The sequence below is a fragment of the Heliangelus exortis genome, chromosome 11 (assembly GCF_036169615.1).
Source record: "Heliangelus exortis chromosome 11, bHelExo1.hap1, whole genome shotgun sequence".
NCBI classification, from domain to species: Eukaryota; Metazoa; Chordata; class Aves; order Apodiformes; family Trochilidae; genus Heliangelus; species Heliangelus exortis.
This window is the reverse complement of record NC_092432.1, coordinates 12,921,523-12,939,775: the sequence shown is the minus strand read 5'-3', so window position 1 is coordinate 12,939,775 and position 18,253 is coordinate 12,921,523. Positions and strand designations below refer to the sequence as shown.

At 38.9% G+C, this 18,253-nt stretch overlaps 1 protein-coding gene and 1 long non-coding RNA gene across 6 annotated transcripts in view; one reads left to right on the top strand and one right to left on the bottom strand.

The window, feature by feature from the left end:
• Positions 1 to 160: 160 nt before the first annotated feature.
• LOC139801022 (uncharacterized) lies at positions 161 to 2,568 on the top strand. Its single transcript, XR_011728042.1, has 2 exons — positions 161 to 576; positions 1,779 to 2,568. It is a non-coding gene; the product is annotated as an uncharacterized lncRNA (long non-coding RNA).
• Positions 2,569 to 3,168: 600 nt separating this feature from the next.
• Positions 3,169 to 18,253, bottom strand: part of TBC1D2B (TBC1 domain family member 2B) — a 36,956-nt gene continuing 21,871 nt past the window's right edge. For all 5 annotated transcript variants that reach the window (XM_071754679.1, XM_071754680.1, XM_071754677.1 and 2 more), the window contains 8 exons: positions 17,288 to 17,680; positions 15,952 to 16,062; positions 14,766 to 14,959; positions 13,761 to 14,255; positions 11,779 to 11,896; positions 10,981 to 11,166; positions 9,530 to 9,651; positions 3,169 to 7,071 (listed from right to left, as the gene is read on the bottom strand). In XM_071754679.1, the coding sequence (XP_071610780.1) occupies positions 6,876 to 7,071; positions 9,530 to 9,651; positions 10,981 to 11,166; positions 11,779 to 11,896; positions 13,761 to 14,255; positions 14,766 to 14,959; positions 15,952 to 16,062; positions 17,288 to 17,680 (1,815 nt within the window). In that variant the 3' untranslated portion in view covers positions 3,169 to 6,875. The remainder of the gene's footprint in view (positions 7,072 to 9,529; positions 9,652 to 10,980; positions 11,167 to 11,778; positions 11,897 to 13,760; positions 14,256 to 14,765; positions 14,960 to 15,951; positions 16,063 to 17,287; positions 17,681 to 18,253) is intronic.

Here is an 18,253-nt window from a genome sequence, read left to right as displayed (position 1 = left end):
AGACCTTCTTCCTCTTTATCTGCCAGACAGTAATTGCAATAAATACTGTTTGGTCTCCTTAAAGTTCTTCCGGGGAAGTTAATGTCAACATTTGTTAAAAAGGAATGCTGTGGTATCACCTACACCTTCAAAATCACACCTAAATACCAGGCTGCCTTCATTTCCAGCTCTCTATGTGGTTAAGATAACACAAAGCTATGGCAACATGGCAAAATTATCATACATGAATAGGCAGGCTGTTTTCATTGCAGTAAGTTGCAAAGATAGATAAAGTTTAAAATAATTTTCTGCTAGGCAAGTGCCTCAAGGCAGTTCTTTTTATACTGTCACAGTGAAAAAAAACCACCCCAACAAACTGGCTTCAGGCTTGTTCCCACTTGTTCCTCAGTGAAGAGGACTGGACTGTGCCCCTGCTCACCTGCCCTGGGAGTGTTTCACAGCTCCACCCTGCACTCTCAGTTCCAGAAGGAAAGTGGCTGCATCTGATATTACACAGAGTGAAGACAAGAAATGCAAGCAACAGGAAAGGTTTCAAAGGGCAGTGGAAGAATCCAGAATCCATTATTCAGAATAAAGGTATTTCATTCCTCACCTTTATTTCTACAATGGGATATGATCAATTGAAAGCCACAGCAATGTTCCAACAAAATTCTCAGACAAAAGGGCACACAGGGAGGGCCACCCTCTTTTGTCTGCTCCTAGCTGCAGGGAAGGAGACAAAGCAGTGTGGTTTGCTCTAAGAGGTCATAACTGCTTTTCTAATCAGGACAAGCTCTCCCTAGGCCCTGAATAACCCCAGTTTGGTTTTAGTATCTGCTGGTCAGCCCAGCAAGGTCTCCAGGAAGAACAAGGATATACTGAATCCCATCCCTGATGCCATGTCCGTAGGATTTGGGAAGCCAAAATCCAGGTTCTGTGCAAGAAAGAAGCTGCTTTTGCATGCTTCTTTAGTTTTTCATCCTTAAAACACTCTTTGACTTAAAAGACTTTTTTGTAATAGCTTCAATCAAGCTATTGATCAAGATAATCAAGATTGCTGCTTTGTAATAGCAGCAATCAAGGCAAAAGCCTTTATGTGCATGTAGAACAAGAAGAGGAAGAAAAACTTAAAGCTGAGTAGTGTTTGAAACAGGCAGTAAACACTGCAACATCTGCTAACTGTGCAGTTACATCTCCTTGAGGAAGTGATAAAGAAGGAAGCCCCTATCTTAGGTTCCAAAGAGTGAGTCACGGGCTTAAATACAAAAAAAATACCACCTGCATTTATAAAAGCAGGTAAATAGCTTTTTTTACAGTTTAATCACCATCCACAGTGCCTGAAGACATCACTGAGTCAGTTCATCAGCTCAAACCTGAAGTCTTTGAGGTTGCTCACCACAAACACATAACCCACTGTCCACACACCAAGGGGACACTTCTTTGGAAGTACAGAGGCAGGAGGCAGTCACTCAAGACTCAGAGTATCTTAAGGCCAAACTCATCTTTGTTTCCCAGGTTTACTCTAGTGTGAAACACCTTAATTACTTTATTCTTTTTAAACCAGCCCAGACTAATCTAAGGTAAAGAACAGACAGCTTTCTTGTTAAATAACTATTTGGGTTTTTTAATATCACATTAAGTCGATGGTCCCGAGTTTTACTTTCTAGTCTAATCCCCTGAAAAAAACAGCATTGTAAATGGGTACAACTAGAGAGAAGCATGGTTTCTACAGCTGAGTATCATGATAAAAATACCACTACTAACTTCCTGGTGATTGAACCTTTTACCTTCTTTTTCAGGGGGAAAACTTCCAAGGCAGAGCACACCCTTCCTTTGCATTATCTGAGTGAACGTATTTCATGTGTGGGAATTCTTAAAGCATCAGCACTCCATGGGTTCTACTTCCAGTGAGGTCAAGGAGCTGCAGATAAGGAAGCTTTGTTTAGCACTTCTGAAAATCCCACTGAAAATTCCACAGAATGAACACCTGATATATTGTAACACCAGCAGACTTCAGGGCGCTCCCTGCATCCCTAAGGCACCAAAACCAGAGTGAGACTCTGAAGTACCTGGTCTCAGTGCAGAGCAGACAAGCTGTACTTATCCCAAGTTAGTACATTTCTTAGGAACAAGGTATTTAAAAACATCCATCAGCCACACTCACATCCTTGCTGCAACTCTCCTGAGAACAGCTGTGTCAAACCCAGACTCAAGGAGGACATGGGTGCCTCAGCTGTTCTGTAACAGAGCCCAGCAGCTGCTAGGCCAACACAACCTACTCAAGCTTAATATGCCAAAGTATCCAAGGGAGGACGTGGCTCCCTAAGCACTCTCTTCCCAAAATTTTCTATTTATTCCTTTTTGACTTCAACTGTCAGTACACAGGACAGGAGGTCCTTAGGCCATAGCCATGTTCTGCTCCCTATCCTGTTTGTGCAACCCCTTTGAACAGATTTCAAACTGTGCCAGTACCTACTCCCAACAGCTTGCTGCTCTCTAGCAGAGCCAGAGGACAAGAACTGTGCACTCTTCACCTCTGTTATGAAAGATCTGCTTGGACAAGCAATTAAAGTCATGTCCCAACTCTTATTTTTCCTCCCTTACAAATATTTAGCTGTTAAGTTTTAGACCTGAAGCAGCTGAAGTATCCGATAGCCTCTTTAGGTAATCAAGATAACTCCAAAATGCAAAGACTCTGTCTGAAAAAACAGGTATCGAGGATAGATTCGCAAATTTTTAAGTGCTTTGTAAAATTTTCAGAGCAGCTGAAATTATGCACTTGGCTACCAAAGGCTTTAGCAGATGCCCAAGCCTACTAAAGTGTCAGGAGAGGTCATACAAATATAGATGTTTCTTAGGAAGTCTACTCCCTATGAACACTCAGGTAAATTTCATCTCCCCTCCATTTCCCTCCTCTCCCAGGAAACTAAGGACACCAATCAACAGTTTACCCAGTCAGCATCACCTGCATGCAATATGTCAAGAGTTCACACCTGCACACTTCAAAGCCAAATTTACATATATGTTCCTCTGCAGTGGCTCTCTCAAATCATATTATCAGACCAAAACTCCAACTTCACTACTGGTCTGTTCTTAATGGCACCTTCAGTTATTTCCATCTGTTACAAGAAAAATAAAAACAAAAACAAACCAACCAAACAAACAAAAATAACAAAACCCAGAACAATCTGCAAAGTAATAAACAGTTTATTTATTCTTTACACCAATCTTTATAAAAATAACATCACTTATGCTTTGTGATTCAAATTTCTTGTACCGCATATTGCAAATTTCTAACATGGCACTTAAGGGAATATTCACTTAACCAGCTAGACAATTTCATGAAATTGGTTAATTTTCCATTTCTCAGTTAAGCGTGACTGAAAATACAACTCTGTCAAATTTGAGCCCATTCATTCATTCCTGATGTCTTAAGGAAGAAAAAAAAAAAGTTACCCTTTCTGCCAAAATATCTTACCATGTTTACAAAGACTAAGGGAAAGAGGAGAATCTCTCACAGAAGATACCTAAAGGGCAACAAAAAAAGTCTTGCTTTATTGCTTACAGAGCTGGTGAAAAAAAAAAAACAAACCACACAACAAACAATCTGATAACACTGGATGATAACACTACCTATACAGGAGTAGAGGTAAAGCTGAAACACTGCAGCTTTGATAGCTAGAGGTGTAGTGCTCCGTTTTTTTGCCTGTTTAACAGAAATAGTAGAGCATTTTAAACATGTAACCAGAATTTCACTAGGAAACCATGTATAGGAGTAGAAAGATGGAGGAATATTCTGTAAAATGCAACTTAGTGGTTTGGTTTACATCACATGGACTGAGAACTACGCATAAGAAACTCTTTGCATTTATGTGCATGATCTTGAAGTTATGAAATAGTCTCACAAGTTTTATTTGCATTTACAGGTCAGCCATTTACTAAGTGGCTGGCATGAATGTGAAATCTTCATGCACTGTCTCAGAAGTTTACCCCTAAATACAAACACTTGGTATCTGTGTTGTCCAGCTTTTGCAGACCACTGAGCCACACTGTATTTCTGCTTGGTTTTATTGGGTTTAAATACTGCCTGAAACACTGCCTGTGTACCTTGCACATCCCCTGACTAGTGACTGCTCTTCAAAGTCACCACCAGAAAACTAATATTCTTCCAAAGACATATGGAACAGCAAGGGAACCTTCTCCTGATGTTGCTTCCTGCTGTGTGCATCTCATTTTTGTTCTGTGTAGACTCCTAGTGCTCAGAGATCAGATGCCTCTGCAATTTTTTGGCCTTTTAAGTAAGGCATCAGTAATAATGCTCAACAACAGCTCGCTGGGAACTTGGAGTGTAACAGCATCAACTCATTTCACGTTGGCAAGCTACCAAAACACCCAGAGACAAGGTGATTTCCATGAGCTTCCCAGCATTCATCTGCTGGATTCACATAGTGGCATAAGAAACCAAGATACTTCGTTTTATTGTACAACTGGGTAACAACTTAGATAATGAAACACAGCAACACACAAATTGAGCCATCAGCACAACTGTGGAAAAGTAAAGTTCTGTAACAGTGCAGATCATGTTTTGTCAGCTAGAGAACTTCCTGAAGAGTTGTCCTAAAGTTATCTTCATAACCTGAAGACTTCAGTGAAATCAGTCTGAAAACACCTCAAAGTCATAAGACCAGTTCAGAGTGAATACTCAAAACCCAGCAGTAACAGACTTTTATGTATTTCTGAATTCTTCACTTTAATATTTCAACTGTTGCCATTGGAAGGAAGATCCTCAGGTAAGAAAGATTTAACACTTGTAAAACAAAATAAACCCAAAACAAACAGTACAGACTGATTTAGAGACCAGCTCTTTCAAAACCAAGACACCATAACTAGAAAAGTAGAAAACCTGGTCCCATTTTTATATTCAAACACTGATTGTAAGTAAAAAAGAATACAGTACATGCAATAATATGAGAAACCTGCCTAATAAACTCAAGTATGCAACCAAGAGTAACTAGGGAATAAAAAATCCAAACTACTACTTACAATAGACAAGGCAGGGGACATACAAATCAAGATGATCATACCATGTGTCCCTCATTGGCAAGGATTTGTTGGCTAATGAAAAATAATGTCATATAAGAACCATGCATTTTTTATTAGAAGTAGTCCTGTAAGTTACAATGTTCACCACTGATTAAATACTTCCCTCCCAGATAAACTGACTACTAATATGCTTATTCAGAGACAGCTAGAAATACATTCTCAAAAAAAAAAAAAAAAAAAAAAAGAGTGCTGTGAAACAGAAGCAGGATTTCTCCCTGCCCTGCACACACTTAAATTTTTCCAAACAATGACATCAGTATAGCTGACAAAATCCTACTTGTTCTTGGAAAACCAAAAGGAACAGATGAAGCAGAGGCTTGATGCGCTTGACCATTCCTGACCACCACGTTTTTTCTGCTAATTACCCACGTCCCCTGTACTGAGTGATTTGCTGCCTACTACTTGAAAGCTTGTTCTATCATGAAGCATCCAGACACAACACATAAGTCAACCCAACATTCTGAAGATTCAACAGCTCCAGAGGAATGTTAGAAAAGTCCAGAGAACAGGCAGCAAGAAAGGCATCTTCTTTTCCTCCAAACCATTTAGGAGTATTGCTTGTCATCAAATGAGAAAGCATGGCCTCCAGTCACAATTCCATAGTCAGAAACACTACCTAAAATATAAATACCTCAGATACAGCTGTTCTCATAAGATGTGCATGCAACGCTCACAGCAAAGCTGGGCACATTAAAAGGATGTTGTGGTTTTCTGCTGGGAAAGGTTTTCTGCTGTGCCCTTCAGGCTCCTTTGATTGGTAAATACTTGTTTTTAGAATCCTATTGCTACTGCTATTTTACAAGAGTTATACATTCATGTAAAAAGAACACTATGTTTCCTCTTAAAGATCAAGACTTCATGAGATTTTAAGCCCTAGATAGGAAGAAGCATCGAAATAAAATAAAAATAATAGAAAAAAAAGCTTTCAACAGATACACAACTAATTAGCTTCTAAAACATGGTAGGCCAGTGGTGAGCTCCATTTCTTCTTCCATAATAGCTGGTTTTTGGTTGTGGCTTTTTTGAGACATTGCAATCAAAAAAGTGAAGAGAAATAAAATCAACTGAACAGAATGTGATCTACGAACCCTTTGCATTAAGGGGAATCTTTATCAACACAGCTGCCCAGAAGAGTATTGCTGATGTTTGCTATCACTGCTTCAGTATACACTGAACATCCAGTGACAAGTTGAGTACTTACTTTACCTTTACTCATGTACACGTATTCAAGTGTTCTGTTTGATGATCCATTTCATGTCACCTCGGGGAAAGACAAAGGAATGTAAAAGTTCTTCATTTTACACTTCTCTAGTTTGTGACCTCAAAACCAGCTAGCTTATTCTAAGACAACATGATGAAAGCCATTCATTCAACCATCCTGGAACCAACACGATGCCCTCCTGCATTGAACCTTCGCTACAAAGGACATAATTACATAAAAAGACACACAGAGTGGCAACACATGTAGCAAACAGAGGGTGAATTTTTGTCAGGTGGGTTTCACATCCAGGTAGTAACAGTGCACTGCAGGAAAACAAATGGCAATTCAGCTGTTGGACTCAACCGAGATGGATTTTAAGTGCTCTACATACAATTCCACGAACATAAATGTAAACAGAAGTGTTTGGCCTCCACACAAAGCAATATTTCTGAAAGTGCTGGGGTTTGGAAATCTGTCCTGCACATTTCCAAAGGCAACTAAGTTTACATTCTGTTTGACAGGATTAATAAAGTGTTTTGGAGGTTAACTCACTTTGGTCATGATCCCAAAGAAAAGTTGACATTAAGTACTCTCAACTGTCCTCCTCATCATCACTAATAAGGTCTCTTTTTTCTACACACGTGTCTCGTTCCCGCAGGAAATCCTCACGGATGGCTTCCAGCTCAGTCAGCTCCAGCCTCACTTTCTCCAGGTGATACGTCCTCCGGTTCCTGATCTGACGTAATGGGAAAGGGTTCAGGTCTCCAAAAGCAATTCCAGTCAGTTTCCTGCAAGATGACACAATGTCAGAAGACAAACACTTCCTATGTGGTGCTTGGAAAAACCAGTTCTGGATTTCATCTGTATCGATATTCAGTTTACAGCCAATACCTCTGGTCTCCTTCAGACACCTCAGATGGTATCAGGATTCCAAGGAAGTCTATGAAGCACTCAGCTCTGATTTATTTCAGGTGATCATGTGTTATCAAATGCTCAACAGTTGGCAAAGCCCCCTGCAATCCCCATGTAATGCTCCAGATGGTAGTTACAGAGTTAGCTACACAGTTATTCTTGATGGATACCTAAAATATGTATCATCATTTACTAGGGGAAAGAGAGGAACTGGAATTTAGCTTATTCCAAAGCTAAGACATCATATACTCATTATCAGATGAACTCAAATATTAGGAACATCTATGCAATTATTTAAGGCTATGCTCCTCCTAGATTTTTTTTTTTTTTGAGTGATGACGAATGATTTCCTGCTATTTATAAACAGAACACATTCCCAACAGCTTCTCTGTGTACAAAATGCTATGGAACAAAACTTCCATCTGTAGAAAAGATGAAATGTAGAAAAACCTAACTATGACATCCTATAACCTAGAAGATGATTATGCATGTCTGTAGGGAATTTTCTCCACTAGAGAGCTTAAACTTAAAAACTGTGTGCAAATTCATTTTCTAACCCATTCAGGATGTCCCATGAAATCTATAAAAAAATAATCTTTTTCAATTTTTTCTCTACAATAAGATGACTTTTTGTCCATATCAGTAGAGTCATCATTCTGCATGCTTTTGCATGTTTATATTTTTATGCTGCAAACCTTGTACAAAAATGGTAGACTAAGAAACCATCAGGTAGTTGGAATCACACCCTGTCAGTACCTGCAGGCAAATTCATATCCCCTGGGTGGCACTACATGACTACTTTCAACTCAGACTTTGAAAATCCTAATAAAACAGAAATCTACAGACCAACACTTAATGTATTTGTGTTGTAGAGTATCTGTGATGCACTGAATTCTGTCTTCACCTGAGCTCACATCACCAACTATCTCAATTTTTTAACACCAAAATGAGCTGTCTTCCAGCAATGTCAGACATATCCAAAATAGGTTATTTCAACACCACAAAGTCTAGCCAAGAGAGATAAGCCCATCATTTCCTTTAAATAACTGGAAATGAAAGGGCAACCAAAATCTGCAGCTTTGATTAAATATAAAATTTTTGTTCAAATTAGTTAAAAGCAAAAAAAAAATTTTTTTGTCCTTTTCTTTAGCAACATTTTGTTTCTGGTGATAGTGCTTGTGGTACTACTGGTACTAGATGTTACACATTTGATAACAAGCTATCAAATAGACTGTTTATAGATTATAAATATCAACACATTTGTTTAATTTATTTTTTCTGTTAAAAATATGTGCACCATTTTCCCACATCTCTGTCACTTCCAGATTTGGAATCAGAGTCAGCATTTATTTTGGTCACAAATAGCTGAGTACAACTGTCCAGCATTTTTCAAATCAAAGGGGGAACACTGAAATAAAAAAGTACTATCTCCAACTCCCCATCAAGAGTTTTTTTGAGAGTTTCCAGCAGAGGAAACAACATCTGTTATTAAGACTTTGACCGTATAATTTGGGTGCAGAACATTCTCCCTTCATCAGTCCCAGCAATCCCTTTTAAGCACAGAGCAACATTACTCAGTTTTAACTTCTCTTCAGTCAAAAGTGAAGTCCAGAAAGTAAAACCAACAAATACCTCTTGCAGTAGGAGCCAAAGTACAAGCTTTAGCTCATATGGAATTTATTACAGTAAAAACAAAACCCTCAGATTCCAGTATATGATTCTGTACTAAATTAAAATTGAGTGAGTTTCACTATCTGCATAAAACATTTTCAAACACTAAACCTGACTAAAAGCATGACTTTTCCTGTTTTTCCTCTTGAAACTAGGAACCTAAAACATTAGACTCTAATTTACAAACAGTAATTCCCATTCAAGGCCTGAAAAAACAGCAGAGTATGTAATATCTATTTATTCTCTGCTTCTCATCTTAAAATGTAGCTGGAGTTAGGTGGCATTAGCCACATTACTAAGAACCTATTGGGTCATAGCTCATGCTTTTAGTACTTGAGCCAGGATGTGGTTTTATTTACAAGCTCAGCTGTATCCACAATGCAGGGATTCACCTATGGCTGAAACTCCTAAGTGTTGCTACCATGATCTAACTGCTAAATGAGATAAACAACTTGGCAAAGTCAACTCAATCACACCCCAAAATGGACAATTATGCATTCATTACTTGTGCTTTTGTCTGTTAGAGAAACTGCTTATAAGAAATCTAAGTAGTTTCATCTCCAGTTGCTTTACATCTAAATTAAGACCTAGATGACAACAAAAAAACCCTCACAGCAGACTTTTTCCATGCCTTTCAATCCCACACAACTCTGAGTTACCCACCGAGCATCAAGTATCGTGCGAGTGAAATAGCGAAGGTACTTGAAAATGGACATGGAATCCTGCAGCTTTAAGATTTCCTCTTCTTTGTATTTAAAAAGTGCCAGGGCAAATCGGAATATTACCTGATAAAAATACAAAAAATGTTTGGTACATTGTAAGAACAGAATATAGGATTCTCGTTATTATCTATTATAAAATCTTCCCTCCTGGCTGCATCTGAGCTCTATAACCACACCTGCCCTCCACCCCTCTCTCCCCTGCCCAGCCCTCCAGTTCCAAAAACTGGGAAAAATTCCTGTTGGGGCCTGTAACCAAGACAGGGAGCTCTGCAGCACTACCCAGAATACAATTTGGGTTTATGGCTTACAAATGCTTTTAAGTCTTGAGTTCCAAATGCAGTTCCAGAACAAAGACTGCTGGGCCTGGTGAATGCATTTACTAAGTTACTTCAGAGCCCAAATTAAGTTTTGCTTTTTAAACAGGCTGTTCCTCAATGCCCTGAATTTTCCTAACAGACTGGAGGAGTGATGGTGAAGAAACTGATGGTACCAGTTCATCAGTCAACTAAGGCATGGGCTGGAAAAAGCATTATTTTCCTTAATTCTGCAAAGGCTTCAATAAGTTCTGAACTTAGCCTGCAGCTGGGTGTCTTCACAAAATGTCACTATGCTTAAAACTTATTTGAATGAACAAACAACCAAAACACCACAGCATATTAGAATGCATGGGTGAGGCCAACAAGAACCCAAGCTAACACAGTGCTTGTCTACTTAAACCCCTATTCTTTCCAATTGCTTAACTGCCTACCCCAGCTATTTCAGTGTTGTGCTTGAACATAATGATTTTTTTCTTGCAATTATTTTATTGCACAGCAATGTCACAAGAAACACGTCAAAATCCTTTCACCTTTACTCTTAATTTTTGAGATAGGAGCCCAGACAAATCACTGCTTGTCAGCTCTACTTTAAATGTCTGCAGAAATAAAACAGAGTTGCTGCAGAGACAAGCCAAACATTACACTGGGTTACTGCTAGTTTTTACATCGTCCCTGTACTTTTAATTTCTGCCTCCTTCACTAACACTTTTTTCTTTATAAGAGTCTCTCATTTTGATGGGATTACTTCAACCTGACTGACAGCACTACATAGGAGTAAACAGCACTGCCTACAGCTTTATTTTTCAGAGGTAAAAAAAATAATGGCTGGTGAAAGGAAAATACCTCGTTTCAAGAATTCTTTCACATAACTCAAGCTTTTAACTTGCAGAACACAGATAAAGAGGAAAATGTTTTTTTCCGGTTATTTATGCACATTTTCTCCTCTTTTTCCTGCTGGTGAGTTTAACTGAAAGGATTCTTCTTGTGAAACCATCTTCCCCCACCCTGCACTCAGTAGCACCACAGCATTTTGTTACCAGGGAACACCTGAAAAAAGATGGCTCATTCACTTCACCTTTGGTCCCTCGTATAGGAAGGAGTCCCAGATTTTAAAAAGGATGTCACTAACCACGCTGTCCACAAATACCACCAGAAACCAGTTGAAAGTGATGAGGGTGTAGTCAACTTTGTACTGTTCAAAATGAGCATGCAGTCGGGGAAGCTTCTCACTCATTAAATCCTTGAATACTCGCTGATCAACCTAAGGAGATAAAAAAAAAAAAAGACATTATTGCTCCTACTATATTTTCCACTATAGACGTAATTTAAAGCAGGGCTGTTACCAATCTTTATGTGAAGGTTTTCCAGAGATAACCAGGAGACCTAGGACTGTCTAGTTAACACTTGTAAGCTACATCAACCGAATACACACCACCCCTGTTGACATAACCTTTTGTAGATGTTGTGCTGCACCGGTGCAAAGAACAAGCTGGGAAAGACTGGGAAGGAGGAGGCAAGGAGGGACCAGAGTGTGGCTTGGAAGCAGAGGAGTGCTACAGTGTGTACTGCTTGCAAAATGCATTCTCACTCCCATTCTCCCAGAGAGCCCATAACCACCTGTGTCCCCCCTGCCCCATTTCCCCACCCACTAAATTTTGAGGACAGAAGTGATAAATCAGCCCAGACAATATTGCAAAGCTAATAGTCAGGGGAAGGGTTAAAAACTGGAGTTCCAAGCAGATTGCTGAGCAGTTATTTCAGTGTTATACTCAATCCTCGGCCAACCCCATCCCCCAGACAGAGCAGTTTCAGGGTAAAGCTTTTTCCTGGCTGCAGTTTTCAGGGCCAGGCTTTATTTTGGTGGAGCACAAACCTGAGAGCCAAGCAGTGTCTTTGTGTAGTAATCACGAGGCATGAAAACTTCCACTATTGTTACCAGACACCAAAAAGCATCTTCCTGTTCCAAGTACAGAAGGGCAATTGCTACCAATCTGAAAAGAAGGTTTATTTGAAGAGAAAAAAGATTATTATCACAAAATGTATCAGAATAAACCCTCTGCTTCTGCTCAGCAGAGATAAATGCACTAATGAAAATGCACTCGAGCAAAACTGTCAAGGAAGCTTCAGAGGGGGCAATGAGATGCCCTCCCAGACAAGCCAAATATTTTAATTGGTTAAATAAGAAAACAGATAAATTTGCTAGGAGCCATTTTTCCAGGAACTACATCAAAATAATTAGAACCCTCCAAGTCCTAAGTATACTACTCCAGTTACCAGACTTTTGAAAAGTAGAACACATAATTCCTGCCTTTCACACAAAATTGTTGTGAGTTCAGAAAAAGCTTTGCTAGCCTTGCTTGCTTGCTACTTTATATCCATTAAGATAAATAAAAGTAATATTTTTGTCTTTGTCTACAATTGTCTTTTAAGGAAAAGAAAAAGGTTAAAAATTTTTCAAAGACTGAATTTGTTCTAAGCATTTCTCAAAGTAGGGGAAAAAAACAAAACAAAACAGCAGCAGCATTCCTGGTTTTCCTGTTTCCAATGAGCATTATGAAAGAAAAAAAAAAAAAAAATCAGAGAGTAACTCCATGTTGCTGGATGCTGCTGGAGTATGAAAGGTAACTTCCAATATATTTCTCAAAGTTAAATTGCTTTATTTCTGTACTCAGGAGAAGATGCAACAACATGAACTGCTTCTGATTTCACACAGTTTAAAAAGGTGATCACACTCTAAAAGGTTAAGAGAACCATAGCAAGCAGTAAATATTTATTTTGCTTTTAACTTCTGCAAGTAAATCCAAATAGAGAATTATTTACAGTAAAACCAAAAATGAAATTCAAAGATGTCCCAGGAGAAAATAATGCTGCACAGAAAGTTCAAATTTAGCAAAAGCATTTCTGACACCTCCCAGGCACCAGAGACATGCTGCTTCAAGACTGCAGCAGCATCTACAGACATGTCCTGTGATATGCCAGCAACAATATATTATTATTAGTATTATTATTGTTATTAAAAATGCAAGATTTACTTACAGCACCTAATCACTAGTGATGAATACTCAGCAACAGAATGCCAATGACTACATTATTCACTACTGCTACTCAGTACCTCAACTATATTTACTCACTGCCTCTACTCAAGTATTTTTATCAGTGCTGTTTCAAATTATAAACCTGCTCTGTTTCAAAAGTCTTTTGCCCTATTCTAGTGCATAAATTGGTGCACAAATTGATGCCTATGCTATTATATTGAGGCAACAAGGAGGATGTAAGAGAACATACCTGCTTCTAACAATATCCTCCTTTACTACAGATCTCAAAGAACCACAACTATTTTAGCAAACACCAACTGCAAAGACTCCAAAGTTTTCTTAAGCTTCTAACATGAGAATTACCAATCAACCACTGCAATTCTGATGGAAGACATCCCGTGGGAAATGGTGACATTTGCGGCCTTAGCAGTACAAAAAAGCTTTCAAGTATTTATATTTGCTTTTTTTAAAAAATAAAAATAATAATTAAAAAAACCCTAATAGATTCTTGCACACAAATGCAGAAGGATGCCCTGTAATTGACACGAACACTATGTAAAACTACATTAAAATAGCCCATTTCACATGGGATCCCAGTTCTTGTTCTTCTGCCAAGCTGACTTTACAAGTTTCATGATCCCAGTCTTATGATTTTTATTGGATTTCAAAGAGGTGATAGTTATCTGTTTACTTAAATATTAAAAACTGTGAAGGTACAACCCATAGGGCAAATGGCTGTCCAGGTGGCTAATAACATGATCTGAGAGGCTGGTGAAGGGTTTCACTGTACAGTTATTACTTAGGATTTGCAAAATCTGACCTGTTGAGCCCCTGGCAATATCCTATATCAGGATTTCTCCACGAGAAGGCCAGCAGCACATTTCTCAGCTTCTGGATCCCCTCAGATGTTGGGGAGGAATAATGTTTGTTGTTGGGCAAAGTCCTCAAGAGATCCAACTCGATTTGTTTAGACGCCGGATTTTGTTTTTCCAGAGCGTTTTGAAGCAAGGTTTGGAAGTATCCAGGAACAGCACTGTCCTTGAACTTTTTCACATGGAGATTGACACACCACTTCCACATCTTGGAACGGTGTTCATGGGGGATTCCAGAGCGGATCAGGTTCTTCAGCTCCACACAGCACATCATCTCTCTGTTCATTGTGCTTGCCAGATAATTTTCCCATTTTACTCCTGCTGAGATCTCTCGATTTTCACTGAGAGAAAGTGATTTCAGGTCCAAAGCTCGTGATTTTGCTACAAGTTTCTCCTCATCATCATCCTCTGGGACAGTCTGAAAACCATATATATCGTATTCACTGAAATGGAGGGGGGAAAAGAGAAAAAAAGGCTTCAAAAATGTGCTCAATAGCCCGAAAACTCCCAAATTCCCACCTAATGTTGCTTCAAATATCCCTCAAGCCACTCCCCATAGTTTTCAAGCTTTAAGAATTATTAAACATTTTTCTAAAATATATCCTTTAGTAAATAATTATTTTTATAATCCCACATACAGAAAGCCTTGTGGCATATTCTAATATATATTGCCACAAAGCTAAAGCAATTTATTTAAAAACATGGTCAAGTTCAAATAAATTCATCTCTTCAGTGGCTCACCTTCAGTTGGTATACAGGAACATTTTGTACTGATTTTTATGCTGTATCTCAAATAAAATAACTGTTTTTCAACAGCCCAAAGGATTTAGTGACAGCACTGCTATTCATGAAAAGAAACAGATTTAAAACTGCCTGTTTTCCAGGTAGTTGGTGTGAGAATCAGGCCCACTGGCCAAGGTACGCAAACATGTGTCTTAACCGGATGAAATTACCTGACCAGGTGTGGTTTGAAGAAAGCTTGTTCTGGTTGTTCACTGGTTTCTGCCTTCAAGGCATCTTCCAGTAACTGTGTGATGACCTCACGAGCAGGACTCTGCTCCTCAGAACAAACAGGAGTTTTCATTTCTTGAAGCAGGATCAAGTATTTACTTTCTATCTGACAGAGTTTGGCTTCCAAGCTAGTATACTGCAGAAAGCAACATACACTGTTAGAAGTCTTCAGAAACTAACTCTGAACTACACTTCTTTGAAAATCTGGTTAAACATTCATTCATTCATTTTGCTTTGAGAATTGTGAGCATGGAACAGTCTGCTTTACCTTCCCATTCTTGTAGCACAGATACTTATATGCAGAAAATAAAAATAATACATGCGTTTTACTGCCTTACTGCAAAATTCTGTGCATAAAGTAGTTGGGAAAGAAACATGCAGAAAATCTGAGCAAGCTTTGCCATGACACTGCATGAACAACAACAAATATGAGCTTATAAAGTAACACCTTTAGTCAATACATACTTTGACAAAAAGAACTTAACAGGAATTTTGAAGGTATGAGTTAGGTAAGACACATCTTTGTGTCAAAAATACAGCATTCAGACATGGCCCCTATGTTTCCAAAAAACCAAAAGCAAACCCTACCAAACCACAGCTACAGGTATGTTGCCTTAGCTAAACTAATGCCTGTATGTTCCTGGCCCCAGGCAACAGAGATCTTCATTATTTACCTGCAACTTTTCTACATTTTAATTATCTATATAGAAGCACACTTCCAAAGTTACATTTACCATGCCATAATCATACCTCATGTTCAGGAGAAAGCTCTACACAGTGACATACCAAATCCTTCCATGTCCTTTCTTTTACATGCTTCAGTAAGATCATTACATCATTAACTCTGAAAAAACTATTTTTTTCAGTAATACGTATGCCTGTGTTCCTAAGGTAGGAAAAAGCTCCACTGGTTAGAATGATTTTTAAGCCAATTAATTCTTTTAAGAACCCATTCTGAAAGATGAGTCTTTAAGGATGGGGTTGGAGGGATTTTTTTTTGTTTGTTTGTTTCCCAGCTATCATATTTAATACATTTAAGTCATTCCATTTCCATTCTGTGAGAGACTGACAGATGAAGTTTTGAAAACTGCTTTAGGAATTGCCACAAGAACAGTGTGTCAGTCTGACCTTTGCCTGCCATTCCCTCTCTCTCGCTTCTGCATTTCTTCGTAGAGCTGAAAGTTCCAAAATCTCCTTGTTTAAGAACTTATTCTGGGTCTTGTAACCCTGAAGATTGTCCTGTTAATGAAAAAAAAAATTAATTAAAAAATGGATTTTTAATAAAAATACTTTGCAAAAAGTAAATGCCTACCAGAGAAAGCGTATCTCCAACTACAGAACAAGCAGCTACTATTAAGACTTGTCATTAAGAATGCCAGGCTCAGATCAGGTATTATTTTTAAGTCTTTGCCAGTCAAGCACACATGTCAAATATGAGAGCAGAGGTGTGCAGGGTGGTGCTGTGCCTCACCTGCACCCCTTCCAGTGCTGCAGTCCCAGCAGAAGGCAGCTGGTTGCTGTCATGAGCCCCACGAGGCTGCACCACCAGCACCCTGCACACTCAGCACCCCTGGGGTCCTGGTGCTGTACACACCATGCAACAGCAAACATGGGGGCAAAAAGCCCCTTGGGTTTTTGTTACCCTTACCAGTCCTCAGTTGGAACCAGGTCTGACATCTGCCTCCATACAAAAATAGAAATCTGTGGCAATAAGCTTCCTTGCCTCATCTTCTCAGCTCCAGGCTACAAATATTACCTCTGAAACCTGAGGTTGTAGGGTGAGGGAATGCTGGTACCATCCCAACAGCTACAAAACTCAACTTCCACACTTGACAGCACCTACAAGGTTTTGGATTTCTTTCTGCCAAGACCATTGGTTTCAGCTTTATTGTTCAAAAACTTCTAGGTTCACATACAGGAAGGAAAATCATGAACTTCTGTAAATATTTTAAATGACCTGTATTCTGTATCCCTTGGAATGTTAGTTTGTAACGCAGCATCTAAGCAAAGCCTGTTTAAGATACAACATTTAAGCAAGCCTGTTTAGAGCAAACAAGGTAACTTCAGTAACTGTTAAGAATTTCTCACACATATTTAAGAAAGAAAAAAAGGGTTTTAAAAAAAACAACTCTTTTCCTCCATGCTCCTCCATTTTCCTCTTACCCTACTTTTTCCTGTTCCTTTGATTACTTCTCACATCACTCCTCCTCCACACCAATGATTAAATCACTGGAAGTATGGGACACTGTGCTATAGATGTACAGACCAGCTCAAAGTATGTAAGTTCTGTTTATTTTGCCACATAACAGTTCCAAGTGTGGATTCCAAGCAGAGAAAGCCTCAGCTGATGACTACCTTGGAGAACTGTTGTAGAGACCTCCTCAAATAGTACAGCAGACTAGAAAGCAGTTATTACAGGGAGCAGACAGTCCCCTATGCACCAAGAGAGAGACATTGCTCTTACTTTTAGTCTGTCCAGTTCCTGTAGTTCCTTACTAGTACAGGTGGTCCCAGAAGAATTTACAGCTCCACTTTGAGAAGATGTAGTGTCCTCACACTCACTGAGCTGACGAGACAGTTTCATGATGACTTCATCTTTAGCCTGAATCGTTTCCATCAGCATGCCCAGCTGCTCATTCAGTTCTCCAACTTTATATTTCAGATTCTTGACTTCCTGCTGGAGATTATCTTTTTCCAGGTTTGACTTTTCAAGCTGGTTGTTGAGACCCAAAATCTGGTCATCCTTTTGGTGCAAAAGCTCTAATTTGTCTTTGGGAATTCCCTCGCAAAGACGGCTTGGGAAATATTTATCATACTGGGATGACCGGACTGTTTGCTGCAGAAGGCGCACCAGCTCCTGAGAATTTTAAAAAAGAAAGACTGTAATAAAGCTTCTAAGCTTCACAATTTAGAAATCTGATACCAACCAAAAGAATGCCTTGGAATGGGTTTTGCATCTGAATCATCCACTTTTATCAGAGTTCATGGTGGTGTTTTCAGGAAAGAAAGGAAACACATGACGTGATTTTTTGGTTTCAGCCAAAAAAAAAAAAAAAAACAATGGGGAAGATAATTAAGTGCTCTCCTTCCTAATAGATGCAGCAAAAAAAAAAAAAAAAAAAAAAAAAAAGGAGAACAAAAATGCATGGTGTTTTGCTGGAAAGAGGCTGTTTATAATACGTTTCTACAGAATCAGCCCAGTAACTAAATGATGAGCCACAAGGGCGAAAAGAAGTTTCTGTGGTCAGAAATTTTGTGCAAAAAAGATGGCATCAAATGTACTGAGTTAAAACTCCTGTTTGAAAACACAGCCAACTAACAACTCTACTATCTCCATCTTGATTTCCTTACACTAAAAAAAGACAAGTATCTTTGTGCATGGGATTACATAGAACCTGGAACTTGCAAGAAAGATGCATGTGTTTTGCTT